General features: G+C 38.0%; 1 protein-coding gene across 3 annotated transcripts in view; it reads right to left on the bottom strand.

Annotated features, from left to right (window-relative positions):
• Window positions 1-16,082, bottom strand: part of usp22.S (ubiquitin specific peptidase 22 S homeolog) — a 41,185-nt gene that overhangs the window by 7,478 nt on the left and 17,625 nt on the right. For all 3 annotated transcript variants that reach the window (NM_001096771.1, XM_041577880.1, XM_041577881.1), the window contains 6 exon segments: window positions 142-300; window positions 795-900; window positions 1,880-2,027; window positions 3,534-3,703; window positions 11,475-11,576; window positions 15,078-15,122. In NM_001096771.1, coding sequence (NP_001090240.1) covers window positions 142-300; window positions 795-900; window positions 1,880-2,027; window positions 3,534-3,703; window positions 11,475-11,576; window positions 15,078-15,122 — 730 coding nt within the window.

The following is a 16,082-nucleotide window of genomic DNA, read 5'->3' as shown; positions in this document are numbered from 1 at the left end:
CCTGAAGTATAGAGCTCTCAATTTACCACAACATTTCCGGAGTATCTTGACCCCCAGTGAGTTGCTGCATTGCCGATTTTGTATTGTTCAGACAGAATTCATGCAGTTCAATAAAGTTTTGTTTTTTTAAATCTACTATACCTCCTGAGACAGTCTGTGAGCGTTGTTGTTCCTGACACATGACTTTCCCCATTCACAACACCAGCATCACTTCCTGGGCTCAGAGGCCAGAATGGAGTTGAAGAGCCTGGCAGATCTAAGCTGATGTCCCAAAATGGATCTATAGTCGTAGAAACCCCACTGAAGTGAATGAAAGAAAAATTAACACAGCTGCTTTAAAAATTAACTTCAGGCTTTATTTTTTCTAAAATTAAAGGCTATAATACCTGTATATAGGTATCGGAACTATCTGGAAACCTGTTGGCTAGAAAGCTCTAAATTAGGGGAAGATATCTCCCACAGACTCCATTTTAACTTTAACATAATTGTTATTTTATTTTTTTTAATTTCCCTTTTTAGTAGTTTGTTTTACATTTATTTATGATGATATTTTAGTAGGTCCAGAGCATTCTGGATAACAGGTCCCATAACTAAACCAGTAAACTCACTTTACACTGTTTGGCCAGCTAATCAAGAGGTTTGGCTGATAAGTGCAAACATGAATGGTGATCTCAACACTTATAACTACAGTTTGAAAAGTAATAATAACTTCCTGTAAATGGTATTCAATACAGGGTGTTTATAATATTATAATAATGAGACTTTTAGTAGATTCACATGGTGTAAGAACTTACTGGCACACTTGACAGGTTACATCTGACTGTAGGCCTCCTGTGAAGATTTGGTCTATGATACAGTTACAGTGGTTTGGATTGTTGGCCTTTTTCCCATTATCATCCCCTATAATAATTTTAAAAAAAAATAATAAAATGCACTGGTCTGATCAGGAGACTCATGCAGTTTTCACCCTTCTAATAATTTGTTTGAATATCTTGTTGAGACAGAAATACTAGATATAGAGCAATATGAATATAAGTTATACACTAAGGAACAACACATTTAGTCACACAAACCAGACACTTGCTTTACACATCACTGTTGGGGACAGGTGCCTTTATATTACAAATATATAATTTAACACATTTGGTTTAATATTCAAGTTCCTGCCAAAATTGCATTGCATACGAAATTAAAAAGTACAATTTTTTTTGTTTTGCAGATTCTTAGCCAGTGCAGACTACCACTCTGGGGCTTTATGGCTGCTTTTCAAACGACTCATACAAAAATAAAAATTCCGAATATATTCAGTCACAAGTCACTTGTCCACACTCTGTATATACCAATATGTACACCTGGCTAATGGCTGAAAATTAATAAGATAGAAAATAAACATTGCTGGATTTTAAAATAATCGTAACCCATTACTTGTAAATTTATTCCAAAAAACAAACAAGTCATATGTGGCATAACTGAAGAATAAGGAGTGCAGAACATTAAATTTAAAAAATGAACATGTTGAGAGGGGAACATGTGGATTCGGCCGAACCCCAAAAAAAAAATGCAAATTAGGGGTGGGAAGGGGAAACCATTTTTTACTTCTTGTTTTGTGACAAAGTCATGCAATTTCCCTCCACGCCCCTAATTTGCTTATGCAAATTAGGATTCGGTTCGGCTGAATCCTGCTGAAAAAGGCTGAATCCCGAACTGAATCCTTGATTCAATGCAACCCTTAGAAACAATCCAAATGTGTGAGAAAACAAATCAAGTTCAATATTTTGATTAAAAAGAAGGAAAGTAGGAGGTATTATGTTTACCTAAATGTCCCACAGACATACATATGCACACCATCTAAAAACACAAGTGGATTCAGAATACCAACCTTTACAATGTCTGTGCAGAACATCTAAAGCAGCAATGAGGAACTCGTGTGCATCTTGCTGCTCGTACCCTGCTAAATGCCGTGCATGTGTCCATACAAGGTGCAGTAACCTATATGGAATGTGAGGAGAACGGTGTCCGGAGTAAAACTGTAATTGAGAGAGAGAAAAAATAAGCAAAAAGTTGTTCAAGTTAGTTGGATGATTCTTAAAGGAGAAGGAAAGGCTAAAATTAAGTAAGCTTTATCAGAAAGGTCTATATAAATACACCAGTAAACCCTCAAAGTAATGCTGCTCTGAGTCCTCTGTCAAAAGAAACACTGCATTTATTTCCTTTTATTGTGTACACATGGGCTTCTGTATCAGACTTCCTGTTTTCATCTTAAACCTCCAGGGCAGGACTTGAGCATGCTCAGTTTGCTCCTCTCCCCCTCCCATCCCTGCTTTAATCTAAGATCAGAGCTGTAAGTGAGCAGGGAGAGACTCACGCAGGAAGTGATGTCACACCAAGCTTATATGGCAGCTTCTATCGTAAACAAACAGAGACAGTGTCTAGAGCGGTTTACTCAGGTATGGTAAAGCATTCTGCAGAATAAATATAGCGTTCTAGGTTGCACTATTGTGGCTAATCTGTTGCTTTCCTTCTCCTTTAATAGTTAAACAATTATTTATTTTATTTATGTTAGTATTTTTAATGGTTAGTATTACTGTCCTGCTGGAAAATGCTATCTGGTAGTCAGCAAAAAAAATAAAAAAAAAAAGATCAATAAAAATAAGTAACCATAAAACTTAAAGAAGACATATAGGATCAATGAAACTCCCCTATTTTTAGGTAGTCATGTGTAATATATGGTGTTGGTTTTACTTTTGGCTGTAAATTAATTGTGTCGTCAAAACTTGCCCCTTTATTGGAAATCCCCATAGATGATCTCTGGTCCCTGTCGTGTTTCAAATGAGGGGTGGGTGTGTCCTAACGGTGCCTGCCAGAAGCACAGTAGGAGGGGAATAACCAATCACAGCCCTGTAGTCACACAAGAAAAGACAGGCTTCAGTTCCCTATCAGGTCAGCCTAGATGCTGATTGGTTCCTGTCCTACAGTGTAGTGAGCCAAGTGCCACCGGCTCCCCTGCAAAGCCAGAGAATTAAGCGAGCAGGAAGTGGAAGAGAAGGAAATATTCAATAAATCAGCCTGAAACACTACTTATTAAAGCATAATTCTTCTATATTTAAAAAGAGTATAATACACTGACAGATGCTTGTGTTTTACATAAAATGTCTCCTTTAAGCCTTGCAATTGCTTATATTTCTTTTAAGGCCCTGTTTTTCAGCTTCCATTCTGACTTCCAAACCGAATACCTGGTTGCTAGGGTAATAAAAAGGGGTACTCTACCCAAAAAAGTATTTTGTATATTGAAAAAAAAAAATTCCTTCAAACCAATGTTCTAGTGTATATTTATTCAAGATTCAAGTTATTTGTAAATGTAATTGCTATCAAATAGTATTCATCTGCCTGTTTATATAATCTGTCCTGGCTTCTAAAGCAATGCAGTAGAGGCCTTCTGGGTAATCGATAGAGAGTGGACATATGTTTAAAAAATAAAAAAAAATGAGATTTCTACCCATTTAGTGCAACACACCTGCCAGAAAAGTACTTACCTCCTGAAAGAGCGTAGACATTTCACAAACAAGGCAAGAGTTTGGACTTTGCATTTCACATTTATGTCTGTCCGAAAGGAAGAAATCTCGTAGCAAGGGAGTATGGGTTAGTGCCTGGACAATACAGTTCATAAAACACGTGTTCCCAAGATTAATTAAACCTCGCAAACCTAAAACAAGAAAGTTTTTCTGCTTAATAAAACGACCTGAACACATGGTATATAGAACACGCAGAACTTTTGTTTGATGGAAATAAAATTTTCGTTAACATTTATTTTGGGTGCATTATGTATAAATATAAAAAAAAGTTACAAAATTCTGTGTACATTACTAAAAACAAAAAAAAGGGAAGAGTACCCCGAATAAGGAATGCCATAAAACGTATTAAACACATACTGTTAAAACGAAGTAAAATGGCTAAAATCCATACAAATAAAAAAAATTGAGTATTGACACTGATTGGTGACATATCTAACTGTATTCTCTATTGCATGTTTTATAAAAATGTGCCATAGTAGATTGGGGAACATCAAACACACATAAGAATGTCTGATACTAGTAGTAACATTTTAGGCATCCTTTGTCCTGACAGATAGGTCAATACTAAATGGTTGACACCAATTAAAAGCATAAGAATTGGTTTAATTCCATATATGTTTCTATGTCTGGGGATCTGGGGATATCATGTCATGCCACACGTCTGAAACTGGCACAAAAAAAAAAAAAAAAAAAATCCCTTGAAACACTTATGTATATGTTTCCTCCTTTCTAATAATGTGTTGAGTAATTTTCAGATAGTACGGAATGTATCCCATTGGTCAGATAGCGGGTGTTTGATTTTTGAGTAAACAAATGCAAGATTAAAGCTCAGCTCCTTTGTAACCCTCTAGATAAATGCTTTGTCCTTTACCATAACACATAAGATCCACTGAAATCAAGCTGAACTTGAAGCTACTGCTTCATGACAGTGTCTGGCTGGAGCCAGAGTTTAACTAGATGTTTTCAGGGAAACCCTAAAATATGCTAATGAAAATTAAATCTGGAGAAGAGGACACACTGGGGAAAGCTCTAGGAACTAGAAACAAGTGCAACCTTTTCAGAAGAGGGCAGATGTAAGTACAAAGAAAGAGGAAAAAAAATAGGGGAAAAATGGAGAGAATGAAAGGATGAATTTAATACTTACCGTAAATTCCTTTTCCCTCAGTCCCGAAGGCAGCACTTACTATAGAGAGCTCCTCCTTTGGGTAGGAATCACCGCCCAGCATAATAAAAACTCCTCCCCTGTTCCCTATAAGAGACCCCTTCACCATATCCCCTTCAGTGATAAATAAGCAATAACACAATGAATGCCAAATATTTTAATAAAGGGGGGGAAAAAAACGTGCTGCCTTCGGGACTGAGGGAAAAGGAATTTACGGTAAGTATTAAATTCATCCTTTCCCTCACGTCCCTTGGCAGCACTTACTATAGAGAGTTTTGAAGCAATATTCCGGGAGGGTTTAGGTCGATACAGTATTTAATACTGCTTTTGCAAAAGCCACTTCCTTGGGTGTATCCACGTTGAGCCTATAATGGTTTGAGAAAGTCCTGAAGCTTGACCAGGATGCTGTTCTGCAAATTTGGTCCACAGAGACTCCTGCACTTTCCGCCCATGAGGCTGACACTGCTCGAGTTGAATGTGCACGCAACCCCGCAGGAACCGGTTTTTGTTGTGATGTATATGCAATAGTAATTGCCTGTTTTATCCATCGAGATATCGACATCTTAGATGCGGTTTTGCCTCTTCTAGCACCTGAATGTGTTATAAACAGGTGATTTGAGATTCTGAATCGTTGCACTACTTCCAGATATTTCAGTAAACATCTTTTTACATCCAATGAGTGTAGGTTTTCCTCATGTTTATTTTTAGGCTCTGGGTAAAAATCCGGTAAAACAACTTCAAAATTTATATGGAAGTCTGATGAAACTTTTGGTCTGAATGAAGGGTCTGTTTTAAGAATTATCCTGTCTTGAAAAATTTGCAAATAGGGTTTCTTACAGGATAAGGCCTGTATTTCTCCCACTCTTCTGGCGGAACAGATGGCTATTAGAAACACTGTTTTGATTGTAAGATGGAATAGAGAGGCCTCCTCCAAGGGTTCAAAGGGTGCTTTTTGTAGGACTTTAAGGACTATATCTAAATCCCACATTGGTGTTAGTGGTTTGCACTTTAGTCGAAGGTTCTGCATTGCCTTAACCAATCTTTTTACTAGTGGATGCTCCGCTAGTGATGAATTTCTAAACGCTCCCAAAGCGGTTATCTGTACTTTAATCGTGTTGGGAGCTAGATTCTTCATGAATCCGTCATGTAAGAAATCCAAAACTTTCGAAATGGGCGCCGTCTCTGGGAGCAGATTCCTTCTTGCACACCAATTTCTGAAAGTTGTCCAAATTCTTTGATAAATGCGGTTAGTATGGGGGGGTTTGTGGATGCACACCTAAGGCCAATTTCAAAAAGTATAATTTCAAAAAGTATAAAGCCCTGTCTAAGTAATTCAAGTAAATATGCCAGTGCATTTAATTTTGAAACAGGGTTCTTTTGTTACAAAGTTATGATCATAATATTGATAAGCCACCATACCACGTCAAGGTAAAACCCCACATGGTGGTCCCTAACTTATTTATCTTTAGTCATAGTAAACAAGGTACATTACCTCTCTGTAGTAGCAATTCTTTGTATAAACATCTCCTGTGCCTTGGTTTCAACTCTGTGCTAGATCCTCCCCCGCCAACTTGCTGAGCGGCTTTTAAGAGGGAGAGACTGCCTTAACCAACGCCCATTTTAGAAAAGTAGAAATCAGGTGTTGTAATTAAAGTCAAGGTAGAGTGATATGTGCAGTTGCACAATAGTGTGTATACATGTGTAAGTGAAAAGTGAAAGTATGTATGGTAGTGGTAAGGGCTTTATACTTTTTGAAATTATACTTTTTGAAATTGGCCTTAGGTGTGCATCCACAAACCCCCCCATATAAATGCGGTTAGTCACTTTTTTCCTGCTGCATAGCAGAGTTTTAATTACTGCAGGGGAAATTTCTTGTTGACTTAATGCATCCCCTTCAGTCTCCACGCGGTTAGTTGTAGCGGAATTAGATCTGGACATGAGATTGGTCCTTGGGTCAGTAGATCTTCCCTTCTGGGTAAAAGCCATGGTGGGCTTACTGACATCTGAATCAGCTCCGAATACCAACTTCTCCTTGGCCATGCTGGAGCTATTAAGATTATTTCCGCCGAGGTCAGCCGTATCTTTTGGATCACTTTGCCCACCAAGGGGAATGGTGGGAAAATGTAGGCACGGTCGAAATTCCACGGTTGAGCCAACGCATCCACAGCTATCTCTCCCTGACCACTTGTCAGTGAGAAGAATCTCGGCAGTTTCTTGTTTTCCTTTGATGCCATGAGGTCTATTTCTGGAAAACCCCATTTTTTGCAGATTTGTAAGAATACCTCTGGACTTAAACTCCATTCTCTTGGGTGTATATCTGTTCGGCTTAAGAAATCTGCTTTGAGATTTGACTGGCCTGAAATGTGCCGAGCTGCAAGACTGTTTAAATTTTGCTCTGCCCATTCGAATATTCTTTTTGTTCTCTGAATGAGGTCTTGACTTCTTAGACCTCCCTGGTGGTTTATGTAATAGGCTGTTGTTACATTGTCTGTATGAATCAAGACATTCTCGTTTCTTATATATGGGCCAAATGCTCTTAAGGCTCTCCATACTGCTTCCAGTTCTAGCGAATTTGCTGCCAGATCTGCCATGCCATCTTCCCATCTTCCTTGTTTTGACAATACTTGAAAATGAGCACCCCAGCCTCTTTTGCTTGCATCTGTCGTGATTAACTTTGCAGGAGTAGGGAATAATTGGGTTCCTTGGTTTAGGTTTTCTATCTGCAACCACCAGGTTAGTGATTTCTTTATTTTCTGCGGTATCTGTGTCTTCCTGTTTAAAGAATTCTTGTTGTGGTCCCATATTGAATTTAGAAACCTCTGTAGTTGTTTCATGTGAGCTTGAGCCCATGGAACAGCCACTATAGCTGCCGAAAAGAGTCCTAGGACTTCTGCAATTTGCCTTAGAGAAGATCGTCTTCCTTCTTGCAATATTCTCACTTTGTCCCTGATTTTTTCGGCTTTCTGCCATGGTAACAACACCTTCCCCATTTCGGTGTCTAGAATCATTCCTAAAAACTTTATTTTTGTTGTGGGAAGAAGATTGGATTTCTCCCAATTTATGATCCACCCCAGCTTTTGTAATGTTTGAACAGTTAAATTTAGGTGTTCTTGTAGGATGACTCGAGATTTTGCTTTTATGAGGCAATCGTCCAAGTATGGTATTATCGAGACTCCTTGTATTCTTAAATATGCTATAGCTATTACCAATATTTTGGTGAACACTCTTGGAGCACTTGATATTCCGAACGGAAGTGCTGTAAACTGGAGATGTTCTGTAAAAGTGGGACTTTTTATCGCTATTCTCAGAAATTTCTGATGACATGGTCTTATCGGAATATGTAAATAAGCATTTCGCAGATCCAGTGTCACCATCTCCTCTCCTTCTCGAAGAGCTTGAATCGTAGATCGCATGGTTTCCATCTTGAACTTCTTCTTTTTTATATAGCCGTTTAGATATCTCAAATCTATCACAGCTCTGAACTTCCCTTCTGGTTTTGGTACTAAAAAGATTGGGGAATATACTCCCGATCTTCTTTCTCCTTGAGGTACTTGGATCAATACTCCTTGATCTTTGAAATCTTGGATTGCCGCACACATAGCTTCTTTTTCTTTCTCTTGTTTTGGAAGATATGTCTTTACAAACTTCGTTGGAGGAAAAGAAGTGAATTCGATGGAATAACCTTTCTCTATAGTTTCTGTTACCCATCTGTCGGATGTTATTTCCTTCCATTCTGCTATAAACTTCTTCAATCTTCCTCCAACTTGTTTGGCGTCATGCCGAAAACAGTCGTTGCTGAAAATTTGCACGTCCTCTTCCTCTGCTAGATCGTCCTCTGAATTGACTATAGGGTCTATCTTTTGTTGGTTTCTGATTTCTCCAATCTTGTCGAAACCTATATGAGGTACGAAACCCACGAAAAGGACGTTTAGTGGATCTTCTATCTTGAGGCAGACATCTCACTTTGTCGTCTGATTTCTTTTCCACTAATGAATCTAGTTCTGATCCGAACAACTTTCCTCCTTCAAACGGAAGATTAAGCAAGCGATTCTTTGACGCTATGTCTGCGGCCCATGGTTTTAACCATATAGCCCTCCTGGCCGATGTTGCAAATGCTGTGGATTTGGATAGAATATCAACTGAAGCTAAAGCTGCTTCCGTGAGAAAATCAGCTGCTGAAGATAACATGGGTAAGTCGGACAAGATCTTGTCCCTTGGCACTCCTTTCTTCAATGCTTTATCCAATTGAGTAATCCACACCTTCAGTGATCTAGCTACTGAGGCTGCAGCTATTGCTGGCTTAAATCCTGCTGCTGCTGCTAGAAATGCTTTCCTTAATGCACCATCAGCCTTTCTATCCATCGGGTCTCTAAGACCCCCACTGTCCTCCAGAGGAAGCGTTGTTCTTTTAACCGTCTGTGCCACTGGGGAATCCAGTTTTGGAGCATTGTCCCAATCTTTGGCATCCGCTTCATCAAAGGGAAATAGTATGTTAAATTTTTTCTGTAAGACAAATTTTCTATCTAGGTTAGACCACTGATTTTTTATTTTCCCTTTAATAGCTTCATCCAATGGAAAACATTTTTTCAGTTTATTGATATTTGCAAAAAGTTTGCTCGCTTTCTTTGGTGGTTCTGAAGTATCTTCTAACCCCATGGTCTCTTTAACCGCCAAAATTAAGGGATCTATCTCTTCTATGGGAAAGAAATCTTCTGAATCTGAATATTCTGAATCTGAATCCCATTTATGTTTTGAAGGACATGGTTCATTCGAATCATCCGAAGAAACATTTTCATAAAGAGGACTGTTTTCGATAGGAATATCCTTATCCTGTTTAGCCTGGTTAAATGATTCAAAAGCCTGCAGCATTGCACCCTTCATCCATGATACTAATTCATTTGAATTAGCAGCTGGGGCTGCTGAATTATTTATCTTATCCTTACAAGCCAGACACAGCTTGTTTCCTTCAGTTGATAAAAATTTATTGTCACAGCCCAGGCAAATAACTAAGGGTATCTTCTTAGTAGTCTCCTTTTTATCCTTAGGTGTTTCAATTTGGGGGTCTTTATTTTTGGTCTTATCTTTCATTTTCACTTTAAGTTCCCCTCTATCAGGTGCAGTGTCAGTCATGCTGCAAGACACAAGCAGCACAATTAAACGCTAGTAGCTGCCACCTAAGGATACATTGCCTGATACATTGCCTGATACATATAAATAAGTAATTGCTTACTTGTCTGGCGTGTGCGCAGCGTTTGGGGACCTGGACGGTGAAGCATACACCCAGGAGCGGCAATCCGCCATTTCGCGGCGTGCTGTTTATCGCCGAAACCCGGAAGTGACGTAATCGTGACGTCACTTCCGCCGCTACGTCCCCCAGCGCATTTGCTATCGCGCGCACACTAGGAGGCCGGTCATTTGAGCGGCGTCCTATTCACAGCCCATATTATTTCCATTACCTGGAGGCATATACATCTGCATAGCGTCCGGTTTATTTGCTGTAACGGAGGCGCAGTCATCTGACAGGCGTCCGATCCTGAGTCCTGTTTAAGGGAGGCACAGTCATCTGACAGGCGTCCACAGGGTTTTTTTTTTTTTTTTTTTACGATGTTTTCTGCTGAACGATGTTTCCTCACCGGTAGGAAAAAAACACTGAAGGGGATATGGTGAAGGGGTCTCTTATAGGGAACAGGGGAGGAGTTTTTATTATGCTGGGCGGTGATTCCTACCCAAAGGAGGAGCTCTCTATAGTAAGTGCTGCCAAGGGACGTGAGGGAAAAATGCAATACATTTACTCCAAATGCAATAAAATTAAATTTCAAAAGTAATTGCACAGTGAGTAACCGCACAATAAGTATCATGTGGAATTCTCTCCCTGAATCAGTTGTACAGGCCGATACATTAAATAGCTTTAAGAAGGGGTTGGATGGCTTCTTAGCAAGTGAGGGAATACAGGGTTATAGGAAATAGCTCATAGTACCAGTTGATCCAGGGACTAGTCATTTTGGAGTCAGGAAGAAATATTTTCCCCCTCTGAGGCAAATTGGAGAGGCTTCAAATGGGGTTTTTTGCCTTCCTCTGGATCAATTAGAAGTTAGGCAGGGTAAATGGAGTTATAAAGTTGAACTTTTTTCAACCTAACTTACTATGTTACTCAATAAGGGAAGCCATTTTAATATAGTAGGTTTCAAGAAGCAACAACTTGGGACACATAGTAAAAGGAAGGGATGATATTTTTTTCTAATAGGTGCCCAGTTACAGGTGGAATGAGCCTGTTAAGATAGTTATGCATGATTGGTGCAACAGTGTAATAGAAAAAAAAGTTTATTCTGATTATGAATCAGGAATGGATTTGTGGCAAGGCCACAAATGCCCGGGTCTAGGGTGGCAAAACATTAGCCTCTTTCTGAGGAGCACTGGAGACACACAGGTTGGACAGGCAGGTGATAGGACCATGTGGCCTAGAGTGCGCCTGTGCAAGGAATGAGAATTCCACCTTGCACATGCAAGGAAAGCAGAAATGCCCCTAGGAATTTGAATATGCCTGGCCAATCAATTTTACATTGAAGGTGGCCGTTGAACCAAGGCCCAGAGGATTCTACCTTAATCTGAAATCAGAAGCTCTTCAAAAACCTTTATCAAACTTCACAATCAAAACAAAGATAAACAGACATGTTTCAGCATTTGGGTATTGTTTTTCTTAATGTCTCTTCTTGATTTGGATTAATGAATCCCTTTCTTACCTATAGTACAATTTGTGGTAATTTTTCTTCTTTTGGGGTTATGCTGTAACAGCTCTAGCTCCCGCTTTGTTGGCTCCCATGTTGAATACTTTTCTCCAACTCCTAAAATAATTAGAAAAAAGAAATTGGGAGCTACTGACAACTGAAAATGAATTACAGGAAAAACAAACGTTTTCTCTATCAACTTAAATTCTGACTTGCCACAAACATGAATTCATAATTATCTTATGGCAGAAAGCCAATTAAGTACAGGTACAATGACTACATTGGCAACATATATACTGGATTCATGTGGTTAGTTTTGCATGGCAGAACTTTGACAACCAGAACTCTTATTAAATGCTTTGGACAACCTTAAAGGGGTGGTTCGCCCTCAAGTTAACTTTTAGTGTGTTGCCAATTCTAAGCAACTTTTCAATTGGTCTTCATTATTTATTGTTTATAGTTTTTGAATTATTTGCCTTCTCCTAACTACAAAATGTATTGTTATTGCTACATTTTATTATTCCTCTTTCTAATCATGCCCTCTCCTATTCATATTCCAGTCTCTTATTCAAATCAATGCATGGTTATTAGGGGAATTTGGACAATAACCATATAGTTGAAATTGCTGGAGAGCTGCTGAATAAAAAGCTAAATAATTCAAAAACCACAAATAATAATAATAAATAATAATAATAAAAAATGAAAACCAATTGCAGTGATCCCCAACCAGTAGCTCCTGAGCATGTTGCTCTTCAACCCCTTGGATGTTGCTCCCAGTGGCCTCATTTTTTAATTCCTGGCTTAATTTGTTTCCTCCGAGTAAAGTTAAAATTTTGCAACAAAATTATAACTGAGGCAACTTTGGGCGACTACTGAAAACACATAGCCGCGTGTGTTTTAGCACAGGCGACTTTTCATTGTAGCCTATGGGAAAACACGCTGAGGCAGTTCGGGGAGATTGTCGCTCAGAAGATGAGGCGATTATAGTCGCCAGACGACAAAACCTCCCTGAATCTCCTTGTGTGGACTAACCCTTAGAATGCTTGAAGGACTTTTGTAAACAAAAGCAATTTCATTTCACCAATACATTTTCATACTGGTTAGCAATTTAGCATTAATAGTCTTTTAACTTGTTTTAAAAATTATAACTATACTCGGAGGAAACAAATTAAGTTTCCCTGATAATAAAAAAAGCAAACAAGTCCCTTGGGAACATGGCAGAAAGGTTAAGAATTATACAAATGAGAGAAAGCAGATATGAAACAGGGAAAAGAAGGGGAGAGGACGGTAAAAAAAAATTAACAATTGAAAGGAGGAGAACAAAAACAGAATATGAAAATACGAGAACGGATTGTAAAGGAGTAGGGAAATAAAGGGTTGTGAAAGCTATGGATAAAAGGAATAATACAGAAAAAGAAAATCACAGCACAAGGACATAATATGAAGGCGAACACAGCGAGAAAAGGTGGGTGACCCATAAAGAATGTTAAAAAGAGGAAAGGAAACTCTAGAAAAAAATTTAATGTTCCTGTCTAGTGTCTCAGTCTGGCAGCTCTGTAATCCAAATGCAGATTATTAACAGTTACAATTTGTTACGTTAAGTTGATACATTTCTTTGCAGTATCAAAGAAATGTATCAACTTTGAAATTTTAGCAGTTATTATATCAATTCTAACAGCTGCTTTTAATGAAACTCAGGGATTTTTATTCAGCAGCTCTTCAATTTGCATTTTAAGCAATCTGGTAACTAGGGTCCAAATTACCCTAGCAACCATGCATTGATTTGAATAGGAGACTGGAATATGAATAGCAGAGGGCCTGAATAGAAGGATCAGTAATAAAAATAACAATAACAATACATTTACAGCCTTACAGAGCATTTGTTTTTAGAAGGGAGTCAGCGACGCCCATTTGAAAGCTGCAGAGAGTCAGAAGAAAAAGGCAAATACTATAAAAAATGAAAACCAATTGAAAAGTTGCTTCAAATTGGACATTCTATAATATAATAAAAGTTGCCTTAAAGGTGAACCACCCCTTTAATGAGTCGGCGATCACGCCCCCAACCCGAGCGGTTTAGAAAGACATAAGAAGGTGAAAAATTTAACTTTAAACTTCAATATTAATACTGAATTGAAAAATGTGTTTGAAGTTGAAAAGCCCATTTAAGAATGTAAAAATAATGGCTAAGAACATAACAGAAATGACTAATTAAGAAAAAAACATATGCAAAAGTGGAGGAAAACAGCAGCTAAAATATTTCAATATAATTCAAGGGAAATGAGATGAGAGGTTCAATTTTGTCATAAGCCAATACAGAACAATATGTATATGGACTGCTAAAGTAAGGCCCATTCATTTGTTTTTCATTATCAAACAACTCACCAGCTATGGTGACCCAAACCCTCTAATGAGTGACCCTTACGGGAAAATTATACCTCCCAAATGAATACTTAAGCAACTAATAGTTTTTTTTATCAAATTAAGTGGCATATTAAAGAATCTTACCAAACTGGTATATATATATTTTATAGCCAAAAATGTAATCTATAAAGACTGGCGTGACTGGATGTCTTGTATAACAGAACACTACTTCCTAACTCTGAGTTGGTCAGAGACTGAAAGGGGGGGCCACATGGGACATAAATGTTCAGTAAGTTTGCAATTGAGCCTTAGCATTCAGCTCAGAATCAAAAGCAAACAGTTATAACCCATATGGCCCTCCCTCAATTCACTAATTGCCTGGTAACCAATCAGTGGAAACCAAGAGAGCTGAAAAGCAGGAAGTAGTGTTCTGGCTATTATGATAGACATCCAGTCACTCCAGCCTTTATACATTACATTTTTGGCTAATTAACTACAGTATATTAGAAATCTTTTTTATTTTGCACAGTCTATTTACCCAGTTTTTATTTTTACACTGAACAATTCCTTTAAGTAAATATTGCTCATTAACATCTTTTGCCTTGAACCACCATTTTGTGATGGTCTGTGTGCTGCCTCAGAGATCACCTGACCAGAAATACTGCAGCTCTAACTGTAAGAGGAAAAAGTGTGGAAGCAAAAGACAGAACTCTTTCTGTTAATTGGCTCATGTGACCTAACATCTATGGTTTGTTTGTGTGCACCGGGGCCGCCCTTATTTCTTAAAATTGCAATTTTCTATTTAGGATTACCGAATGGCACATACTACTAAAAACTATATAATTACGAAAAAGATTTATTTGCATGAGGCAGGGTTTTACAATGAGCTGTTTCAGCTGCCTTGCTGAAAATAACTGTTAATGTATGCCCATCATAGACCATCCATCCACATAATTCAAAGCAAATTCACTGGATACCTTAAAGGTCATCCAGGGGATGTCTGTCTTTATTGTTTTCCTCAATTGGTGTCTTGCAAGATAGAGAAAAGTTTTCATTCAAAACAAACAAGATATTTTATAGCTAAATTGGAATTAGTTCTTAGCTGGTTTAACTGCTAGCCAGTTTCACAGTGGTTACAGTAAGGAAGAAATTCTGATTCTACCATGCAGATAAAAAGGTCTGCTTGCTCTTCTTTATGGCCACTTTAACATAATACAAAGTGCAACAAAATTAAGTAAAATGGAAATATCAACTTACCAGTCATTGTATACTGGTATGGAGAAACCAGTGCAGGGGAAAAAACTGTAGAGGAAGGGGAAAGGGTCATGGAAGAAAACAAAATTAATTTTCAAATAGCAAAAATGAACACAGGAGAAACCCAATATGCAAGAATGAACTACACTTACACCCCTCTGGTTTAAAGGAACAAAGTCTTAAATGAAAAAGATCAGTATCTTAGGCTGGAAGAAAAAAAAACAACCCAAACGAATAGTGCTATACTGTTACTTTTTTAGTCAACACATGTCCACTACTAATATGTAAAGGGATCCAAAACAATGGAAAGATAGATTGACACGACAAGTCATATGTTCCCATGTGTCCCCTTACATGAGCACAATGGATTTAGAAGAAATAGATCTGGTATAAATGGTTACTTACAAGCCTAAATATGCATATCTCTATTCAGACTCTCCAATATAGTATATTAGCTAAAATCATGGTTAAAATCAGGGGAAGCTTACATGACAGACATTACACCATCATAAGGCAACTGCAGTTGGACTCAAATGATCACTAGCTCAGGTATATCACACCAAAACATGTCTTGCTGTATCACCTTGCCAAATTGATTTTACTATATAATCAGCACCAGGGCTATTTTTGTTTTTTTCCTTCAGTCTAAGGTGCTAATCTTTTGCATTCAAGACACTGCTTTTTAAAAGTTCCCAATGTTTAAAAAAAATTGGACAAATGTCAAAATGTGGCATTACCAACTGTTGTAAATTGTTTAGTCTATTTGTGTGCTTTATACTGTATTTGCGCAGTTATCTATATGCCTAATAAGGAAATAATCACCAGAGTGAGTGTTCTCATGTGTCTTTTAATAACCTTGGAAGCACCCATTTTGCAAATTTTAGTCTTCTGTTTAACATTTTCCAGAGCAGGTAATATACCTCGAAAATTTCCACTATTATTGAGGCTATTTTAACATTTTGGCATAAATTGATTTCATATACTCAAAATATTAAGGCTATTTCTGCA

This window comes from Xenopus laevis, chromosome 9_10S, assembly GCF_017654675.1.
Source record: "Xenopus laevis strain J_2021 chromosome 9_10S, Xenopus_laevis_v10.1, whole genome shotgun sequence".
Lineage (NCBI taxonomy): Eukaryota > Metazoa > Chordata > Amphibia > Anura > Pipidae > Xenopus > Xenopus laevis.
The sequence above is the reverse complement of the archived record's forward strand: the minus strand, read 5'-3'. Positions and strand labels throughout refer to the sequence as shown.